The sequence below is a fragment of the Amphiprion ocellaris genome, chromosome 11 (genome assembly GCF_022539595.1).
Source record: "Amphiprion ocellaris isolate individual 3 ecotype Okinawa chromosome 11, ASM2253959v1, whole genome shotgun sequence".
Lineage (NCBI taxonomy): Eukaryota > Metazoa > Chordata > Actinopteri > Pomacentridae > Amphiprion > Amphiprion ocellaris.
In genome coordinates, this window is record NC_072776.1 from 20,451,629 (window position 1) to 20,472,146 (window position 20,518).

General features: G+C 40.1%; 1 protein-coding gene across 1 annotated transcript; it reads left to right on the plus strand.

Moving 5' to 3' along the window:
* Nucleotides 1–2,260: 2,260 nt before the first annotated feature.
* LOC111571224 (protein FAM171B-like) lies at nt 2,261–19,613 on the plus strand. The gene is made up of 13 exons (XM_055015596.1): nt 2,261–2,582; nt 7,191–7,424; nt 8,231–8,323; nt 8,445–8,603; nt 9,761–9,931; nt 12,208–12,324; nt 12,740–12,863; nt 13,109–16,429; nt 16,921–17,191; nt 17,305–17,433; nt 17,619–17,750; nt 17,880–17,911; nt 18,934–19,613. The coding sequence occupies exons 1-8, from the start codon at nt 2,399–2,401 to the stop codon at nt 13,980–13,982; spliced, it is 1,956 nt and encodes a 651-aa protein (XP_054871571.1). The 5' UTR covers nt 2,261–2,398; the 3' UTR covers nt 13,983–16,429; nt 16,921–17,191; nt 17,305–17,433; nt 17,619–17,750; nt 17,880–17,911; nt 18,934–19,613.
* The last annotated feature ends 905 nt before the right edge of the window (nt 19,614–20,518 follow it).

The following is a 20,518-nucleotide window of genomic DNA, read 5'->3' on the forward strand; positions in this document are numbered from 1 at the left end:
ATTACATCCGCATATATCACACTAATTCAAGTTAGGCATTGTGATGTTCCAGACCTTTGCGTTAATACATTGTCTCTGCCTGGATCTCTTTGAATTTTAGTTGAATACCTCTGTCATAGATTGTTGGTTTGACATCAGATTGTACAGTGCAAAAGAGATAGCTATAAGAACAGAAAAGACAGAGCTTCGACTGCAGATAGACGTATTGCTGAAAAGTACCTACATAAATGTACTGAGGACTGTAAAATGCCATGTCAGTGGCTGGTTACATCTGGAGTTCAGTTGTGGATTTCTTTCTGTTGTCATGGCAAGGTTAGTAAAGGTGAAATGCCTGCTGAGTGTGCTGTCAACAAATTGGAACTTCATCCCATTCCACCACAATTGTCAACACTGAATAGCTTAGAGCAGCATTTAATAGCAGTACACACACCATTTCAGAAAATGTTAGCGTTACCTAAAGGTCAGGAGGAGTTGTTGGACGAGCATCATGCCAAAGCCTCAAATCCGTGTTTGGAAACAATTCTGCTTTTAGGTAAAGATGCCCAGGTTACGTTGTGCAATAAAGGCGATGTCACGGATGGTCTTGTCGGTGTGGTGTGTGGTACTGTCACGCACATAGTGAAGTCTGACATTGACAAGTTTCCTCTGAAAGTGTATGCCGCGTTTGATGATGATGGCATTGGTGCACAAAAGAGGAAACAAACTTCAAACGTGTCAGCACATTTAGTGGGTTCAACACCTGTTGAACCAGAGGAGGAAGCGCTACCAGTAAAGGTGGAATGTGTCGATGATAACCCCTACAGTTATTTTATCAGAATTAGTCCAAACAAGGAGAACAGAGTTGATGGTAAATGAGTGTCTTGGCTGCCTGACCTGTCAGTCATTCCAGACCAGCCTGTCAATCAAGTACCCCCGCCCTCTGACAGGACTAAAATTTAGAGCTTTTTATAAAATTCAATATTAATTTATTTTCAGATGGGCCACCTGATCTCTGGTTTTGACCATGAAAATTAACAAAGAAAAGCTGTCTTTCATGTGTTAGTTTTTGCTGCAAAGAATTGGGGTCTATGGAACCAGGGCTGGGCTGCACAGTGGTGTAGTGGTTAGCACTTTCGCTTTGCAGCGAGAAGGTCCCTGGTTCACGTCCCAGCTTTCCCGGGATCTTTCTGCATGGAGTTTGCATGTTCTCCCTCTGCATGCGTGGGTTTTCTCCGGGTACTCCGGCTTCCTCCCACAGTCCAAAAATATGCTGAGGTTAATTGATTATTCTAAATTGCCCGTAGGTGTGAATGTGAGAGTGATTGTTTGTCTCTGTATGTAGCCCTGCGACAGACTGGTGACCTGTCTAGGGTGTCCCCTGCCTTCGCCTGAGTCAGCTGGGATAGACTCCAGCCCCCCTGTGACCCTAGTGAGGATTAAGCGGTGTATAGATAATGGATGGATGGATGGATGGAACCAGAACTTTTTGGAGCCAGCCCCTGTCGGACGGAGTGGTACTACAAGTTTTTGACACTTCAGAGTAGGCTTCATTTTTGGAGCCAGGCGCTACGTCCATCTTTATTATACAGTCTATGGGTGAAACGTGCTGCCCGTATGAATATGTAGGGGGCACTATGGAGCCATTTTGCCACACACATTCACAAATCCCAGGAAATACACAATTTGGTGCCAGTTCTGATGTGTGCGCAGATTTTCAGGAGAGTTTGAGTATGTTTAGGCCCTCAAAAATGCCCTTGTTCTGGGTCTTCGCACCATTTGGTGTTCAGACCCTAACTATCACTATTATATAACACTTTGTCAAATAAAAGCATTTTTACAAAGTGCTTTATAATAAATAAATAAATGAATAAAAGCAAATATTACAAATAGAATGCACACGAATTAAATACAAATCAACAAGAAGAATTAAAATATAGAAAAATGTAACACAAAGAAACTAAACTAAGAACCCAAACTCATTAACAGTCAATTTCTAAAAACGAGTCTTTGAATGCATCAGCAGTTATAATCCAGGCGGGCTCTGAGAGGGGTCATTCTTATGATAATGAGCACTTTAACATTTATATTACTTTTTAAAATTGCATTTTGTTGTTGAGTTGTGTTATTAACGAGGGACTTCGACATGTAACAGTATTTCTACATTGCTTTAGTTTTATTTTGCTGTTTTTCGTCAGTACATTTCTATATTTTTCATTGATTTCGGATAGATAGATCGTCTGTGTGGGCCTCACAGAGCAGCTTAAAGGGGAGGAGTTTGCTGCGCACTTTGAAGAGTGGCCGACAGAAAAGTAGTTGGCATGGCGGTGGAGTGGACGTCTCTGTGCGTGGACAAGTTGTAGATGGAAAATGGACGTGTGACAAGCAGAAAGAGACACCGATCAACAACTCCCTCAAAGTCATGCTCCTGTTATGCGTCTGTCTGTTTTGCGCGCTGCTTTTACGCACGAATGGGAAAACGATTGGAGAGCTCAGTGGGACTGCGGGACGCCTTCTGCATGTCGATGACGGGAACCTTTCAAGGCAGGATCACATGAAACAAGAGCCCTTTCAGCAGCAACAAGAAGTGCTCCAAGCCCTGCCAGGTTTGTATAAACTTGGGTAAAAGTTTTAACCGGTCAGCAGTTATTATAAACCGGTCAGCAGTTATTATATTGCAGCTTTGTGCTTGATGTTTTGGAAATAATCACGAGGGAACATTTGCAGCCTAATATTTATGGCATTTCTTTTTTATTTCTGCTCCATCAACCGACACAAAGAGCTGTTTAGATTATAGACTGAGATGCCCTTACTCAGTGGCACAGACCATCTGTATGAGGATTTGCTCGCAAATCTACTGATCTGTTCCTGAGTAATAAGTGAAGTGGGAGCTCTCTGCTGTCGCCTCATGAGTAACGGTTTCTCCATCTGCTCCTTTTTACTCCATCTCACCACCAACAGGCAGCAATTTGTCATTTTGTGTGCACATTATTTGCAATATTATGCCAATTTATTAACATTTCAAAGAGGATTGGAGCCAACATTTTCAAGAAAAGCAAAAAAAAAAAAAAAGATGCCAAAAACAAGTGTGTAAAACGTGTGTTTAATAAGCAGGCCCTCAATATCACTCACCCTGCTGTATCATTTCATGCACATCATCTGTTTACACACAAGCAGACTGATGCGTCTTTTTAAACTCGTTCAGTTTGTCTCCTGCTGGTTATTTTAATTTATGAAATGTAAGTGAAAAACATGCTCTCCTTCCATCTGTGGAGTGGGCCTGTCCTCCTCCGTCCTCACAGACGTGCCTGCACTTCTCATGACACTCTTTTTGCTTACAGCGGAGCAGCAGAGAGGAGCTCAAAGAGGGATTTGTGACCCCGTTCACTTATCAACTGATTCATGACTAATTCATGCTGATGTAGGAGTGCATTACCATCCGTCATCACATGATCCCCCGGTCTGTGTCGTCGACCACAACGCTGAGAAATGTACTCAGGCATGCTGTTGTGTCTTATGCACCACCCTCCCGCCCTCCTGCTGGCTCCATGCCCCTTCGGTTCCCAGTGAGACTGCCCACTTTCCATTTGTACTGAATACAGAAAAAAAAAAAACACAACTTTGACATACAGATTAAACCCCAGAACAGATGGTCACCCCTTCCTCCTTGAGATTGACATCTTCATTGTTGTGAGGAGACCTCTAGATTTAGGGACTTAATCATTTAGCTCCAGGGAAGATGATTTGACAACAGACGGGGGGGTTTATTAGGACATCAGCCCCTCCCAGCTCCACCCAAAGCATCTTTTGTCTCGAATCTCTCTTCAGTTTGATATTGCTGACTCGTGCTTGAGGACCGTTTGGCCCACATATCAAAGGCCGCGCTTGTGTTTTTCCTCCATCGCTGGAATGTATGGCCTAATTCCAACACACATAGGGTGGAGGGGAGGGTCAGGACAGATAAGTCCCTGTTGGACCATCTGTCTGTGCTGCCTGGTGGTCTCGCAAAACTGACCGGTCAACATGTTTGTGTTCCTCCCTCGGCATTGTGAATGTCACCGTCTTTGGTGAAATCATGACAATGTAAAGCCGCTGCTGCTTGATATGTCAGCAGAAGCAGATGTCGTTGCTTTTAGACGCAGACACTGTGTTTTAAAAGATAATAACGTGCCATTCTGGTATTCTTCATTTGTGAGGCAAGAAGCTTTACAATTTGATGTCACATGCTTGATAGCTCAACTAAGTGGAAATGCATCCGTTTTTAAAGCACACTAGCGCTGCTATGGGCCTGATAATAATAGTATTCAAGGCACATCACACACAACATGGGATCTATTTCTCATCTCCACTCTGCGGCCTCAGACGGCCCATTTCAATCCACTTCATAAACCTCTTTGTAGCGTGGTTCAGTTTGCCAAATGGAGAGATTATAGTAATCTGGCACGACACACCTCCACTTCAGATTTAGTGACCCCCTTCTGTTATGTTTGGCCACTAAAATAGAACACACACGAAGAGGAGGCTGCCTCTCCCAAAACAACCATCCTCATGTCCATCTGCACTGGTGTTAGTATCTCAGCGGGTTGGCACTAAAACAGCAGAATGTTCATGTTTGTTTCTCATTGTGGCTGAAAATGGAAGCACTCCAGGCATTTGTCTGCCTCTGATCAAAGGGAATTGTTCGGGGCAATGATATGGGCTGATCTGGTTATCTGGCTTTGGCACTTGCTGAAATATTGTGAAAGCTGGTAGCAGAGAGCCGGACTTCATGAGTTTTCAGTAAACCTTTGGCAGATCTTTTAGCAGGAGGATTATGAGCAATCAGAGCAGCAGCAATTTCAGCCACTGCTGCTGTCAGTGCCGTTTTGTCACTATTACAGAAAGATGCTTATGGCATTATGACTGGTGAGATTGCTGCTTTAGCAGCACTGCAGCACTTAGCCACAAATAAAAAGTGTAATAAGGACCTTTTCATGGCCTTCAAGCACGAAATAACGACAGAGTTGATGATGAGCCAGCTGCTGAAATTTATAGCTCCCCAAACTCACTTTCTAGCTAGAAGCAGTACTGTTAAGTTGGCAGTATTTATAACAGGGCAGTAGGTGAAGAAGGATACCCTGGTGCTGCCCAGTGCTGGCAGAGTTTTGCAGCTGCACACAATAAGCCTCTTGGTTTGGAGCAGTTTCTTTGAAGTATTGTTCAGTGTCTTCATCAGTGGTTGTTATCAGGCACTTGTGCTTAGATTTTCACAGCTGCTCTGTGCAATTATATGTTTGTTTTTCAGCAGAAGTGTTCCGTTCTAACCTCATTCGATGTATGCAACCTTCACAGAGAAATGGAGTCAAACACATTTACAGCATCAACTGCTGTTGTTTGGAACTTTACAAATGAAAGCCGCATTAATTGATTTTTGGCTACTCAACTGAATAAGCTGTAAATACAACACTGACATATTGTTGCCTCAAAAAATTGTTATGCAAAACACAGTTTGCCATTTTCATATTTAACATTAGCATTCACTTGGGGGACATGTAACTAATGTAACCGCAGTACATGTCTCCTGTGGGAAAATCTGTCTCTGTAGCAGCTAAATGCTCATTTAAGTTCACCAGTGGGGAGCTAACTTTGTCTGATTCTTGGTGATGGACAGGTTGCTTTCACTTTGCTTGTCATAGCTTTTTCTGCTACACCTGATGTGGCTAAAAACAGCATGTGCATCAAAACGATAAGTTACAAGAGACTATAGACGACCTTTCACATTATACATTATATTTTGAGCCATTGCTGATACAAAAATATTGATTAGTGTAGCTTTATTGCCTCCACCTTGTGATCTTTGATTCTTCAACATGGCCTCCACTAATTCATACAGACTAGCTGTGATGGATTACTGAGCAGGTTTTCATTGTTATGCAACACTTTAACTCTCAGATTTAAAGTCTTGCTGTCTTGAACTTATTACTGGGTGCTGGGAGGCTAATTGGGTGAGGTGTCACATTATCATTGTTGGGCCCTAAATGAGATTCTGAAAACATGTAATGATCAGAGCTCCCTCATGGGAATCATATTATTGGAAATATGTAGCCGTCTGCATGCTGATGTAGCATAATGTAGTCTTGACTGCATACTTTGCTGTGCTAATTACCCAATTTTACCATATGTATTTGTATCCTTGTATTTACAATCTGCTGGAATTAAGTGAGTGATATCCTTGAGGGATTTTACAAATTAGTGTTCCTGTCATGTTGTCAATAAGGTCCCGTCTAGGTTAATTGGAACTGCAACCACCTTCGTGCTGTTTATGTTTTAGAGCACATGGTCATACTGCATAAAAAAGGGTGGACAAAATAGTGGGAACACCTTACAATACCTTAATGAAATCCAATCCGGAGATTCAAGTAATGATGGAGTTTTAAATTTTACATGTTCTTGGAAGTATAGGTGAAATGTACACTACAATTCAAAAGTTTTGGGGTCATCTAGAGATGTCCTTATTTTTGAAAGAGAAACATTTTTTGTCAGTGGTGGTGTGGCCGCATTAGGCTACACACTTTTGCTACATATAACCATATTTCTACATATGAGGCTATTTCCACTACAGGTACCTGATTAAATAAAAGGGTGGAAACACATTTCTATCTGGGACCAGGAATACCTCCCTGTTTCAGCTTGATTAGAGATGGAATTATGGTCCACAATGTTTAAATTATCACAGAAAAGTATTCACATTTTGCACATTATACACAGACATATACTATTGTTCAAAAGTTTGGGGTCACTTAGAAATGTCTTTATTTTTGAAAAAAAAAAAACAGTTTTATTTCAATGAAGATAACATTAAATTAATCAGAAATACAGCCTAGACATTGTTAATGTGGTAAATGACTATTCTAGCTGGAAACGTCTGATTTTTAATGGAATATCTCCATAGGGGTACAGAGGAACATTTCCAGCAACCATCACTCCTGTGTTCTAATGCTACATTGTGTTAGCTAATGGTGCTGAAAGGCTAATTGACGATTAGAAAACAATTGTGCAATTATGTTAGCGCATGAATAAAAGTGTGAGTTTCCGTGGAAAACATGAAACGTTTGAACAGTGGTGTAGCTTGTCTTTTTATGTGTGAATCTGAGAAACTTCTATGCTCACCTGTAAATCTCTCACTTTTCTTCTTCACCATACTGCCATCTAAGAAATGTTAGTTTTTTCCTCAGGTTCTGCCTTTGACCTGAAGGTCCAGGTGAACGACGTGCTGAGCCGTCAGTACCTGAGTCAGGCTGTGGTCGACGTCTACATCAACTACACCAGGACCCTCAGTGCTCTTACTGCAGAGGACGGTGCTGTTCTGCTTCATGTACCTCACCACAGTGGGCTGCCTCTCACGGTTGTGGCCAGCAAGGACGGCTACATCAGTACACTGCTGCCTTGTAAAACCAACCGAACACCAAGTAAGTCAACTGTTTGTTTGTGTGGACTTCATGTGGACAGTAAAAACGGCAGTATTATTATTTTTTTTATTCATCAATGGCTCTCATGATCTTGAAAATCAGCAAGTACATTCAGACTTTCCTTTAAGCTTAGGATAACATTTATTTTCATAGAGGGGTGAGATTGCTCAACCTCATTGTCATAGCTTTGTTTCTCTTGTTGTCTGTTCACAAAATCTGCTGCTCCATGGCCTTGCCTCACTTAATTCTAGTATTTCATTCTATGAGAAATCATTGTGTAACTATTCCGTGTTTATGTGAGTAGATCTGCACACACACACTGTAGAGAAGGAAAAATCACACAACGCTTTGAATGATGTCATGTAGTAAAGCGATCACAGAAGATGTTGATATTCACATTCCGTGCTAAACCTTCCGAGTGTCAATTCCTGGCCAAATGTTTCTCCACCTTACTTACATTTGGCACCTCATTAGGTGGCGGCACCCAAGAAAATCTATGTGGGATTTTCCAACCCACATCTGGAGTGTGCGTCTCTGTTGCTCATCTGCCATCTGCAGTGCTGTACATTTCTTTCTGAGTACGCTGACAGCACTGAAGGGGATCTTCCATCCTCAGCTATTGTTGTAGTGAATGTTAGATCAGCTCCTTCCAGAGGAGTGAATTTCACTGCTTGTGTCTGTGGTGGGTAAAATACTGGAGCTGAAGAAACAGAATGCAACACTGCCATCTAGTGGAGCGACAGCAAAACATGGACTGCTAATACTAACTTTGTATCTTTATCTTTTTCTACTTTTTACCGCTGTAGTATTTTCGTCTGTGACTATGACACTGTATGGTCGGAATCAAGGAAACATCTGGCTCTTTGAAGATTCAGTCCTCATCACTGGCAGAACATCTGGTATTGTATCTACTGTTAAAATCACACTAGTTTTTCTTTCTTTCTTGCTCACACTCTCTCTTTATCTGTCCTTTATCGTCTGATTGCCAAAGAGATTTCTGATGTTTTCTTCCATTTGTAGATGCATCAGCCCAGCCCACTGTCAGGTTTCCTAAGAGTCTGCTGAACCTGACACGCAGCAGCAACATCACCTCTGTTACAGCCTTCCTCTCTGTTCCCAGACTGACGTCAGAGCAGGACGGCTTCTTAAACACTCTGGGCATCATGAGCAGTAAATCAGGTAGATGCGTTTATGTTGTTATGACATGATGCTGACTTCTGCTTGCAAAATCAGTCATTTTAAATCATCGTACTGCTCTGACATATTGAGCAGTAGACTCACAGCACTAGGTGCATATATATTTCCTCATTGTTTGCTCCAGTCTTGTTCCTAATTCCTATCATCAGTCATTTTTATTACTCCGCCAAGGAACGGCAGAGTTATGTGACGATGGGCGTACGTTCGTCTGTCTGTTTGTTTGTCTTTCCGTCTGTTTGTCCGTCTGTCCGTTCGCAACATTTTTAAAAAATGAACTAATAGATGTGGATGAAATTTTCAGGGAAGGTCAGAAATAACACAAGGGCCAAGTGATTAGATTTTGGCAGTGATTCAGTTTATAATCTGGATCCACGGATTTGTTAAAGATTTTTGTATAATTGTGAGATATTGGCACTGTAACTTTGACAACAAGCGAACGCTATGTCAACTGCCTGCTGACGATCACATGATTGTGATCCCACTACAGATTGACTGTTGCGGGCTTATCGGGACTTATACTTCAGAAACGACACAAGGAACAGTTGATTAAATTGTGGGGGTGTTTCCGAGTCCCATCAATTCCCGCCACCAGCTACATATTGAGGTCACGCGATTCTGTATCCGTATAAAATGTACACATGCATAACACACAGCTGTGCTCAGCGCAAAGTCATTTTGTTTGTGGGTACATCTATATTAAATGGTCACATTCTATGGTGCCGGGATTTCTGCCACAAATTTTTTCAAGATATCAGCCATCGCAAACGATACGGCTGAGCAGCCTTGGCAGAGTACTGTGCTCCCTGAGTGCTTCTCTTGTTGTTCATGCCGTGGTGTTGGATTTGAATATTTTGCTTTTGGTGCCATCTGATGATTACCTTCGCAAAACACACTGAAGTGGACACAATGCAAATGAATGAGCTAAATGCAGCTCATAGACTTTACCCATTTCTACTTGTTCACACTTTAAATGTAGCACCTTCAGAATAATTTGAAATCTCTAACAATCGCTTTTAAATTCTACACAGACTGACTGCAACAAACATATTTAAACACATTATCTGAGCATCACTCACCACTGTTAAAAAAATGGTTAAACTGGTTTTACTCAGGCCGCATATTTCTCTTTCTTCCTTTAGGTTATGTCAGTGTGGAGTTAAGCCCGGTGGCAGCTGTCAGTGTGCAGCTCTTCTCAGGAGACACAGAGTTAAATGTGAGTGGGCCCATCCAGCTCAGCCTCGGTGTTTCTGACAGCTGTGGACTGCAGACGTCAAATGTTGTTCCTGCCTGGTTCTTTAACCGCACCACTGGTGAGTGGACATCGTAACCGCATGCACAGTAACATCCTATTCATCTGACAAATAATTAACCTAACAGCAGGAGAGACGGCACTGATTTATTGTTGAGTTAGTTCTATAAGATTAATATGAAGACTGAAGCTTTCTTGGAAAAAAAAACGGAATAATAACATTGATTTAAGCATTTAGTGGGTCATTTCTATTTATTTCAGTCTAACACTATATCCAGCCTTTAGCTTTTGTTAATAATATAATTAATAGGCAGTTTCAAATCACTGGAGATGTGTGACTTGATGTCATATCAGCAGACTTTAACCTAAATGTAGAGCACTCCCTGTGTTTTATAGGTGTCATAAACTTGTCTCAGTTAGATGGCTCATTGTAAGCTTTGCTGTTCAGACTAGATAAGGAGGTCAGCTGTACTTTGTTGAGTATTTCAATTATCAGCCGATTCTGTGTTTATAGAACAATCACTAAAAATCCATGTAATAATCTCTGAATTGTAGAGTCATTCATTACACACTGTAGCAAATATTTAAGTCCCTTCAATCAGGCAAACCTAGTGCCACTGTGATGTTCAACTGACTTTAAATCTTCTTGACTGCTTATTCAGGGAGGCTCCTGAGTATTCTTAGAAAAGTGCTGAGGCAGACCAGCTATTGCTTACATTACAGACAGCAGCCAAGCTGAAACCTGTCTTGTGCATGAACGATTTTGAGACATTAGGAATTTTGGATTATTAAACTTCTTTCTATAAAATTAGAGATTAGGAGCGCCTGCTTCTCAATATGTTATTTACTGTGGACGAAATGCAGAGTGTAAAATGAAAGTTGATTCAAAGTTAGGAAAAACTGATAATGTCCTACCTATTCCACTGCCACTGTAATTGCATTTAATTGTACAGGTTATCCCATATTTCTTGTTTTTTTTTGTATTATAATTAAATATGTCACTACAGGTTGTTGACCGCCTTTGCCATACTTTTGGAAAGAAAAGCATAATCATAATTCCCAAAACCTCATTTTTGGTGATTTTGGATCTACACATCTAAACTCCATCCATCCATTATCTATACACCACTTAATCCTCACTAGGGTCGTGGGGGGGGGGCTGGAGTCTATCCCAGCAGACTCGGGCGAAGGCAGGGGACACCCTAGACAGGTCGCCAGTCTGTCGCAGGGCTACATACAAAGACAAACAATCACTCTCACATTCACACCTACGGACAATTTAGAATGACCAATTAACCTCAGCATATTTTTGGACTGTGGGAGGAAGCCGGAGTACCCGGAGAGAACCCACGCATGCACAGGGAGAACATGCAAACTCCATGCAGAAAGATCCCGGGAAAGCCGGGACGCGAACCAGGGACCTTCTTGCTGCAAGGCGAAAGTGCTAACCACTACGCCACTGTGCAGCCCCCATTTAAACTCTAATATAGAAAATACTCAATGTTTTTTTGAAGACAGAACATGCCAAATTTTGAGTTTCAGCATTAATATACCATTATAATTACCACAAACAAGGTTTCTTCCTATTAAAAGGGAGTTTTTTTGTTGCCACTGTCGCCGTTGAGCTTGCTCTGGGGATTCAGGCCATTTCGGTTCTGTTAAGCGTCTTACGACAATCTGAATTGTAATTGGTGTTATATAAATAAAATTGAATTGAACTGAAGCAGCTGTCTGGTTTGTAGCGATACAGTAGAGTGAAGGTGTCTTTCTGTTTGTTCTAGTCCCAGCTTCTCTGTTTTGACAGCCAGTCCTGCCTGCATGTGAATTTTTATGATTTTTATTGCATGTTAGTACTATTGTTTGAGTCCCTTCCTCAAACTCTTGGCCACTCTTGCATTTATAAGCTGAGTGAATGACCTTCCACACCACATTTGACAACCAAAAGTACAGTTCGAGCATTTAGCCACAGCCCCAAAAACCAAAGCACTGAAACACGATGTATTTTTATATACTCGTTCAGCATTATTAGGTTTTTTTTTAAGTTTTTTTTTTTTTTTTTTTGGCCTTTTGTTGGTTTTATTGGACAGGTTAGTCAAAAGGCAGACAGGAAAGTAGTAGTAGAATGGGGCAAAGACCTGCAACAAAGGGCCATGAGCTGGAATTGAACCCAGGCTGCTGCACCGGGTTTATGGGTCTGTTTATGTTAATGGAGCAACTGCTCAACCAGCTGAGCTATCTGGGCACCCATGTTCACCAGTTTTTGAAAAAAAATCTGATAGAATTGTGGGCAATGCTTTATTTTTGAGCAATTTATATCTTTGTGTTTATTTTCCTAAGGTGGATTTATGAGAAAAGGACTAGGAAAGGTGACATCAGTGGATGGAAAACTCACGTGGACATTCACAGCTCCTCACCTCGGCTACTGGATTGCTGCACCTTTGTCATCTACCAGAGGCAAGTGTCCACCGTGCTGATGTTAAAATGGTGCATACGGCGTTTGGTATTTTTTCTGTATGACCATCTTTTACCTATAAAATGCATCAAATTGAAATGACTAGCGATGGGCCTAGCATTGACTTTGTGGTTGCTGTTCTAAATTTCCTGTGTATTGGAATTGTTCTGGCTGTAACAATTGATTTTGTTTTAACTTTGGAAGCCAATGGAAAAAAGATAAATGACTATAAGGGAAAATAATTGTAAGATAACTTTAATAATCCAGTGAAATTTGCCTTGGTTAGTGAAAAAGAGTGAAAAAACTTTTTGAGATACACTAGACAGCCAGAAGGTTTTCACATAGAGTTATTTTCTTTACATGTTTTATTACATGTTTCATTTTCTGTTCAACATTTTTCCTCTTACTATCTTTTAGGTTTCTTTGGACTGGCTGTTCCCATTGACTTCATCTTACACCATTCGTTTTTCCTGATGGCTCTCGTAGGAGGAACTCTTGTTATAGTCATCTGTCTTCTGCTTGGATTAATATGTTATTGCAGGTAACGAAGGCTTTCATTTCATAGTAGTTAATATATACAATAAGTTGCAATGATCTATTGTTCAAACTTTCCTCACATATTCATCCCAAAATAAATTTTTTACTTTTACGTTGACAAATCCTTATTGATTGTCACTTTAAAGAAATACTCCGCCAAAAATCTTTTCCGCATCACATACTCAGTGATGACAATTACCTATTATTTGTCCTGATTAATGTCTTGTCAATGTTTTGTCTCATCTGTAGAAGCGCACCCAGTGATAAGAACGCAAAGAAGATCCTCCCGGTGATGAAAAAAGACCAAACCACCTCCACATGTGATGATGAAGTATTTGAAGCCTTTCACCCACAGGATGGACTGAACAGCAATAACATAATAGCCAACCCCAATGTGGCCATTACGCTGGAGTACAACGAACTGGAGCTTAACACTGACCTGAATGATCTGACGGGTTCACACAAGACCTCAGATCAAATCAGAGTTGCAGCATCTCTGACAGACAATTTGTTTTTCTACAACCAGCCTGTAGCCATTCTTCACGCTCCAGCGTTCTTCCATTTGGAGGAACAGCCAGAGCAGTGGAGCAAGTCGGCCACTCTTCCCCGTACGGGGGCTTCAAACGGCGCTGCCACCGAGCCGCTGAATAAGGACAGCTTCACCCAGACGCTGGCAAAAAGTCCCTCTGAGACCCAGAACCAGGCAGCAGAGACCGAGGATCAGCTTGGAGGTTTAGAGGGTTCTCCGGCGGCAGCATCCACCACCACAGCCAGAAGTCCCTTCAGCCTCCCAGAGTCGATGTCGGTGCCAGGAACGTTAAATAAAATCGGTGACAACAGACACTCTGCGCATGTCTTGGGAGCATTGTCTAAAATACCATCTCCTCAGCCTCCTCGGGCCTGGTTTGTCTCACTGGAGGGCAAACCTGCAGCTGAGATCCATTACAATGTGTCAGAGCAGCAGAGGAGGCGGAGGCCGGTGGAGAGTCGGGAAACCAGTCTGGACTCAGGGGTGGACATGAGCGAACTGAACCAGACGTCTGGTAGGAGGACTGTAACTCTGGAGCGCAATGCTACCTTTGTCAAAAGCACATCCCACAGTAAACCTACACCTCCACATTAATAACTAACTGCTTAAAGCCATCCGAGTTTGTTATTAAACAGCATCGATGAGTGACTTATTTACCTTGTTGATCAAATTTAGAATGCAGGATGAATGCACAGCCACATCTCTGCCATCATATTACCCTCAGTCTGCATTACAGCTACTGTGCATGTAGAAAATTTCACATTTCAAAGAAAGTTCAGACTTGGTGGTCATTTCTGTGGCTTTAACATTACATTTTAAAAATGTTTCATATACCACCCACTTTTAAGAGTCTTTCTCATCTCTTATATTAGTCCCTTAAACTGTATCACTTTTTGTAAACAGCGTCAATTTCATTTGATTATTTGTTCTATTTGTCCACTTATAGCCTTACTTTTTAATACTACAGTAGTGATCAGTCTTCAGCTTTGTGCACTCAAAGACTGACTTGTAAAGACTGAATGTGTTTTGTTGAAAAAGTTATTTTATTTGTATGTATTTATGTATGTTTTGGTGTATGTTGTCTGTTGTCTAATTTAAACACTGACCATGGTGATATTGATGTAATCTGTTATCTTCCAAGTACAAGCAAGGGAGACAGTTTCTGCAATAAATCTACATTGTTATGCTTCTGTCTTAATGCAGTAAAACTGTAATAACTATCTAATTATTTGTATGAACTCGGCCATTTGTATGACCATGTACATACAGGGGAAAACTGCCAATTTTTTACAGTGAAAGGAGGAATTTGCATCGGTGGGTAGCAACTGACTTGTGCTCAGAATCTCCTCTAATAACTTCTCAAGACCCTCTCAAGACAGAGTGTTTCCTCAACCATTGGAGATTTGACAACAAAACTCAGTATTTGTTTTCATTTTTAAAATTTTTTGGTCTTCTAACTTCTTAACAAACACATTTTACTGTGAATCAGACTTGAAGGTTGCAAACTCAAATTTCAAATCAGAGTTGATAGTTCATCTCAGCATTACAGATGCAGTATTGATAATAACTGGCAGCAGTGGCAGATATACAATGTGGAACAATAGATGTTTGCTTACTGTACATTTACTGTACATCTCTGAGGTACTTGCACTTTACTTGATTATTCTCTTTTCATGCAGCTATGTGCTTCTACATGACATTTCAGAGGAAAACATTGCACTAGATTTTTTGACTGCTGGAGATGGGTGATAAATTAAAAGAGAACAACCAGCACTAAGTTTCTTAGTAAGGTGTTGGGCCACATGTCACCAGAACAGCTTAAATGAAACTTAACATTGATTCTTCAAGTCCAGCTCTACTGGACAGATGGAACACCATCCAGTAAAATCATAACATACTAACCTATCAGTAATGACAACTCCTAATTCTTCTCTTTGTTTTAGTTCAAGAAAGTGCATTTTGTAAATGCTCACATTTAAGCAACTGTCTTTTTACAAAACATGATAAACAACCTGAAGTTTCTGAAGAAGAATAAGTTCAATTTCAACAATAGTATGCCTCAGTTTATCATTTACACATTCGCATAACAACTTACCGTCAAGAGTTCCCATCTTGGTCTCTTTGTGTATATTCTCTGACTGAACTCTCAAATGTACATTCACCTCGGTAATGAGGGGTTTATGCACTGAAGTCCTGCTATGATGTCTTTCTCTATGTCAACAGACTGTTCTGTTCAGTTGGATTATGTCCTGCACTGACTTTTTCTGTGGCTGATTCTTAGTCTTTTGTGGAAGATTTGCCTGTATGTTTTTCTTTGGACTAAAGCATGAGCATCAAAGTCATCACATGTTTACTGTCAACCACAGTTTCAGATCCTGTTTATACTAAATGAACCTACTTTCAAAGTCAATTTTTTCCTCTTTCCATCTTGATACAAAATTGTAATCAACAAAGCCTGCCAAGCGTTTTATAAATGAGACATGACTTGCTCCTAAAGTGATCATTTGTTCTAATTTAAACCACCTAACAGTAAATGTATATGTAGAACTGAAATGACTCGGTGATAAGTTTTTTAGTTGATTGATTAGAAACTATTTTAATGATCGTTTTGATGGTTCCAGTTCTCAAGTGTGACTGATTTGCTGCTTGTCGTTTTGATTATTTTATTAAATGTAATTTATTTTAAAATCATTTTAAGGTTTGGAACGTTGGTCTGATTCTTGCAATTTTAACAGCATTTAACAGCAGTAGGAGTTGGTGTGAGTCCTTTTGCTAAAGTAATGGTTCTGAATAGCCTGAGTAACCTGCTGACTGCTTGAGGCTGTATGAGAGATTTACAGAAAAATGTACACATGTATTGCATCAGCTCAAAGAGGAAGTACATTTTTCCACCTCTGCTCTTTATACCCTGCCGTGAGACGACACAATAAGGAAGTACTGTTGCTTTCTGTTTAAAATACGCTAAACTTTAATACTTGATCTTTAGATCCATTTTTAAACCTGCAGTTTTTCTTCAACCTGAGTACAACAAGACTGTACAGGTAGGCTGTGTGTGCTGTTTGTCTTGTAAAAATTCTCCACAAGTAGCTCTACATTATCTGGTAATACACACTGCAATAGCATGTTTGCTTGTATTCACATAAAGAGATGTTGATATAGAATTAGGAATTTTCATAATATTGAAAGCTAAAAAGGTGAAGTATTTTGTCCTCGTAATGAATACAGAAGTCGTTTGTTGTCTGGTAGTGTATGTTTTCAGACAACCCTGTGCTTGTAATGCAGTGGCTTTAGGTGCAGAGTATTTACAGTAAATGTTATGAGCTATTTTGGTTTTGATTGCCTAGTTTTTTCATTCAGCAATTTTCAGAATTCCTGCATGTTTCTTTTTACATCCTATTATGTACATATGCGGTTGAGTTTGTTCACTCGGGTAGAGTTCAGCCAGAATCGAAAGTAAAATTGTTTTGCATGGAGCATGACATGGTTCTGCTAAACTGCATACTTCTGTTAAGTGTTATTTGTCCCACTGCAGGCTATGGACAAGCTGAAGTCAGACCAGAACAGACTGTGTTTGTGGCTTTCAGAAGACCCTGAATACATCCTTGATCAATGTGGGGACGTTTTATCTATGAATGAATTTAGAGAGGTTCAAAAACAAAAAAGTGCTTTAGACAAAATGAGACTGCTTTTGAAAATAATCCTTCACAAGGGAGAAATGACCTGTCAGAGCTTTGTGGACATTCTGAGGCAACATCAAGCACATTACCAACAACTTCAGCAGTATTTCAACTCTCACACTCAAGGTCTGTAAACGTCCTGCATGCAGCTCTGTGCTCCAGTGTGAAAGAGTCATGCATTTCAGTGAGAAATCACAGCAGTCAGAGTTTCGTGTCCCTGTACTGTTTTGTATCTTCAGGTTCGCTCATTCCAGGGGCGGTCGCTGATGGTAGCAGTGTTGTGATCAGCAGAGAAATAACTGATACGACAGCAAAATCCCTTTCTGTTAACATTGAAACAGTCAGCAATCCAGGAAGTCATTCATCTGGTAAGTATGAATGTTTCTATCATTTTCAATGAAATCACAAAAAGAGAAGTTGCTGTGTTCCAGCTAACCAAGCAGTGTCTGTCATAATACTCATTTACACTGTACTTTGGTTTGAGCCTCTTTAAAACAACGTTTTTCCCAGAAGCATGTGACATGATTTTTTTTTCCTCTTTTCCGTCATGTAGAAAATGTTGCTCCACATGCAGCCTACACTGCACAGGGAGGCAGTGTAATATGTGCTGATAAATTTTCTGGAGTCACCATTGATGGCGATTTCAATTTATCAGTGTGTGTGAAACCATCACAAGTACAAGCAGGTAACATTTTGCTGTTAAACATTTGTATGTTTACTTTCTGTCAGTCTCATTCATTAATGAAATGATTTCTCAGTTACTGTCATCTATTTTTGGAGGAAGTCAGTGTAACCTAACTAGTTTTCTTCTCAGATGCTGTAGATGCCACACTGTCTTCTCCTCAGGTACAGTAACTGAACACAACATGTACAATATATACAAAATAAGCGGCTCACTGACAAGATGGTTTGGTTTCGTAAATTTCCCTGCTGTGGGATCAATAAAGGTTTAATCTATCTATCTATCTATCTATCTATCTATCTATCTATCTATCTATCTATCTATCTATCTATCTATCTATCTATCTATCTATCTATCTATCTATCTATCTATCTATCTATCTATCTATCTATCTATCTATCTATCTATCTATCTTTATGTCATATGTCGATGCAGCTGCAGCAGTTTAAAGTTCTGTTGAACAGCCCAACAATGGAAAAAGACTGAATAATCTTCTCCAATTCAGATGAATATATTACTCTCATTTAGGCCAAAGATAGAGAAATTTGAAACTTTGTTGCTCCTGGTACTCAGTAGAAATACAACAGCTTAAGTGAAAGCTTTAGAGGTGCTGTTAGGTGGAATTCGACTCCTGAGATATCGGTTTTCTCCTGTTGCCAGTTTTTATTACGAAAGTAGCTGAGCTAACTCTCTCTACTTTCATATGTATTGTAACAGACAGCCATGAGAATGATATCTTTCTTCTCATGTAACCCTGGACAAAAAAAATCATACAGTATATTTTCCCAATGACTTAACTATTCTTTGAGCAGTTGCAGGGTTAGTGGTTGGATCTCCAGCTCCTAATTTCCAAACAGCAAATTGCTCTTAATATGAACCATTCAGCCACTCATTTTAGACAAAAGCATCTGAGTAGATTTGCATGCAGAATCCTGTGAGCATGTTGATAAAAGCCGGACAGATCTGGTCAAAGGGTGAGCAGTTGAAGAGTTAGGATTTGTCACATTTCTGTACTTTGGAATTTTATATAATGTTGAAAGTTTAGAAATTAGAATTTCACTGAACCTGCATGGCCTTGAACTTGACCACAGCAGTACGAAGTTAAATTACCCCAAAGCAAATGACCTCTGCGAATGATTCACACTAAAAACTAGACAAACGGGATAAACGACTGTTGTCTTTACAGGGCCCTGCAGGGAAAAGGATTACTGAGCACAAAGTGGAGCTCATTGACTGCCTGAGAGCGGATCTCTTCATTCTGCAACATGTGCATGCCAAATCCATGGTCACAGACAGACAGTATCAAAACCTGAAGCATGCCTCTCCCCCAGACGAAACTGTTATCAAACTGATAGATCAGGTGATAAGGAAAGGGGAAGAGACCTGTGTTCAGTTTCTTCAGGTTCTCAAAGACCCTGAAGTTCTCAAGACATATCCAAAACTGAAAAAAATTCTAAACATTGAATCTTAGCAATCATGGAGATCATTTATAAAAGCTCCAATGAGGAACTGTGTCTCTGTTTCCCTGCACCTGCTGTAATCCTTTGTGTTTGTGACTGAGTAAGACTTATGCTTTGTTGTTTCTTTTATGCAGAAAAAGTTTTATGGAACTCAGCTTGCATGCTCACTGGTTTAAAGTTTAAAAATATGTATCTCCTGCTACAGAAAAAACAGCCAGTGATGACTGAGAATACAGACCTTTTGACCTTTACAGTATGGTCGAGCAGATTATAGTTGGGGACAGAGACACAGGAGGAACAATGGAGAGAATTTGTTTTTCAAAGAGTATTTTTGCTTTGAAAATGTTTGTGCTTTTTTATTTATTTATGGCAAACCTTAAATAAAACCAGAAAGCATACTCTACAACATGGGAAAAGGTTTTGTTTGTTGACCTTATCTCTGCATATCGCCTCTACCAGCTTCACTATTAAGGTAAGTGACCTTTTCAAACAGGCTGACACAATTAGTCTAGCTGTTGAGCTCAAGATTTATAAAACAAACTGACTTGTGTTGAAGGTGGCACAGCGTTGCAGCGGCTATCAGCCGAACAGCCTTCTTAGCCTTCTGTTGTTAGTGGTGATATTATTTTTTGCCCAGTAGAAAATTGAAGGATTTGCTGCACCTACTTGACTATTTTAGTTATGTTAGAACTCTTCTGTAGAGAACCACTTTGGGGTTTTTAACACTAATATCAACTGACTTTAGGAGACATTTGTAAATGTTAATACATTCTGACAGAATTCTCCTAAATGAATGGACTAGTGCTCATTCTGATGTTGTGGTACTTTATCTGCAACTAACGATGAAAAGCCACTAGAGGTCACACTTGTACAAATTTAGATTTTTGAATTTTGGGTTTTGCCAAACAACTATTGCCTGATTTAGAATTTAACTTCTAAGAACTTTCACTTAGAGGCCACTGACTTCTGAATTAATATGGGACAGAAATATGTTAATGATACAGATCCTACTGGTCTGCACTGAACATTAAAGAAACATCTTGGTCTCCTGACACACACATAGGATTTGAGAGCCTGTTGTAAATCAGTTTGCCATCAGCTGGTTATACCTCTTATTAGCTGTCTTCATAAACAAAAAAATTAAATCTCAGAAATAAACTTGTATATCAGATATGATTGGGAAATGTTCCTATTAAACTTTTCCAGATTAATGTGTGCAAAGTTTACACAATCAGAGGAACCAGAACTCACGCAGTTAATTGTACAAACAGCGAAGGGACAGGATGATTTCCAACTGCCTCGGTTCTTTGT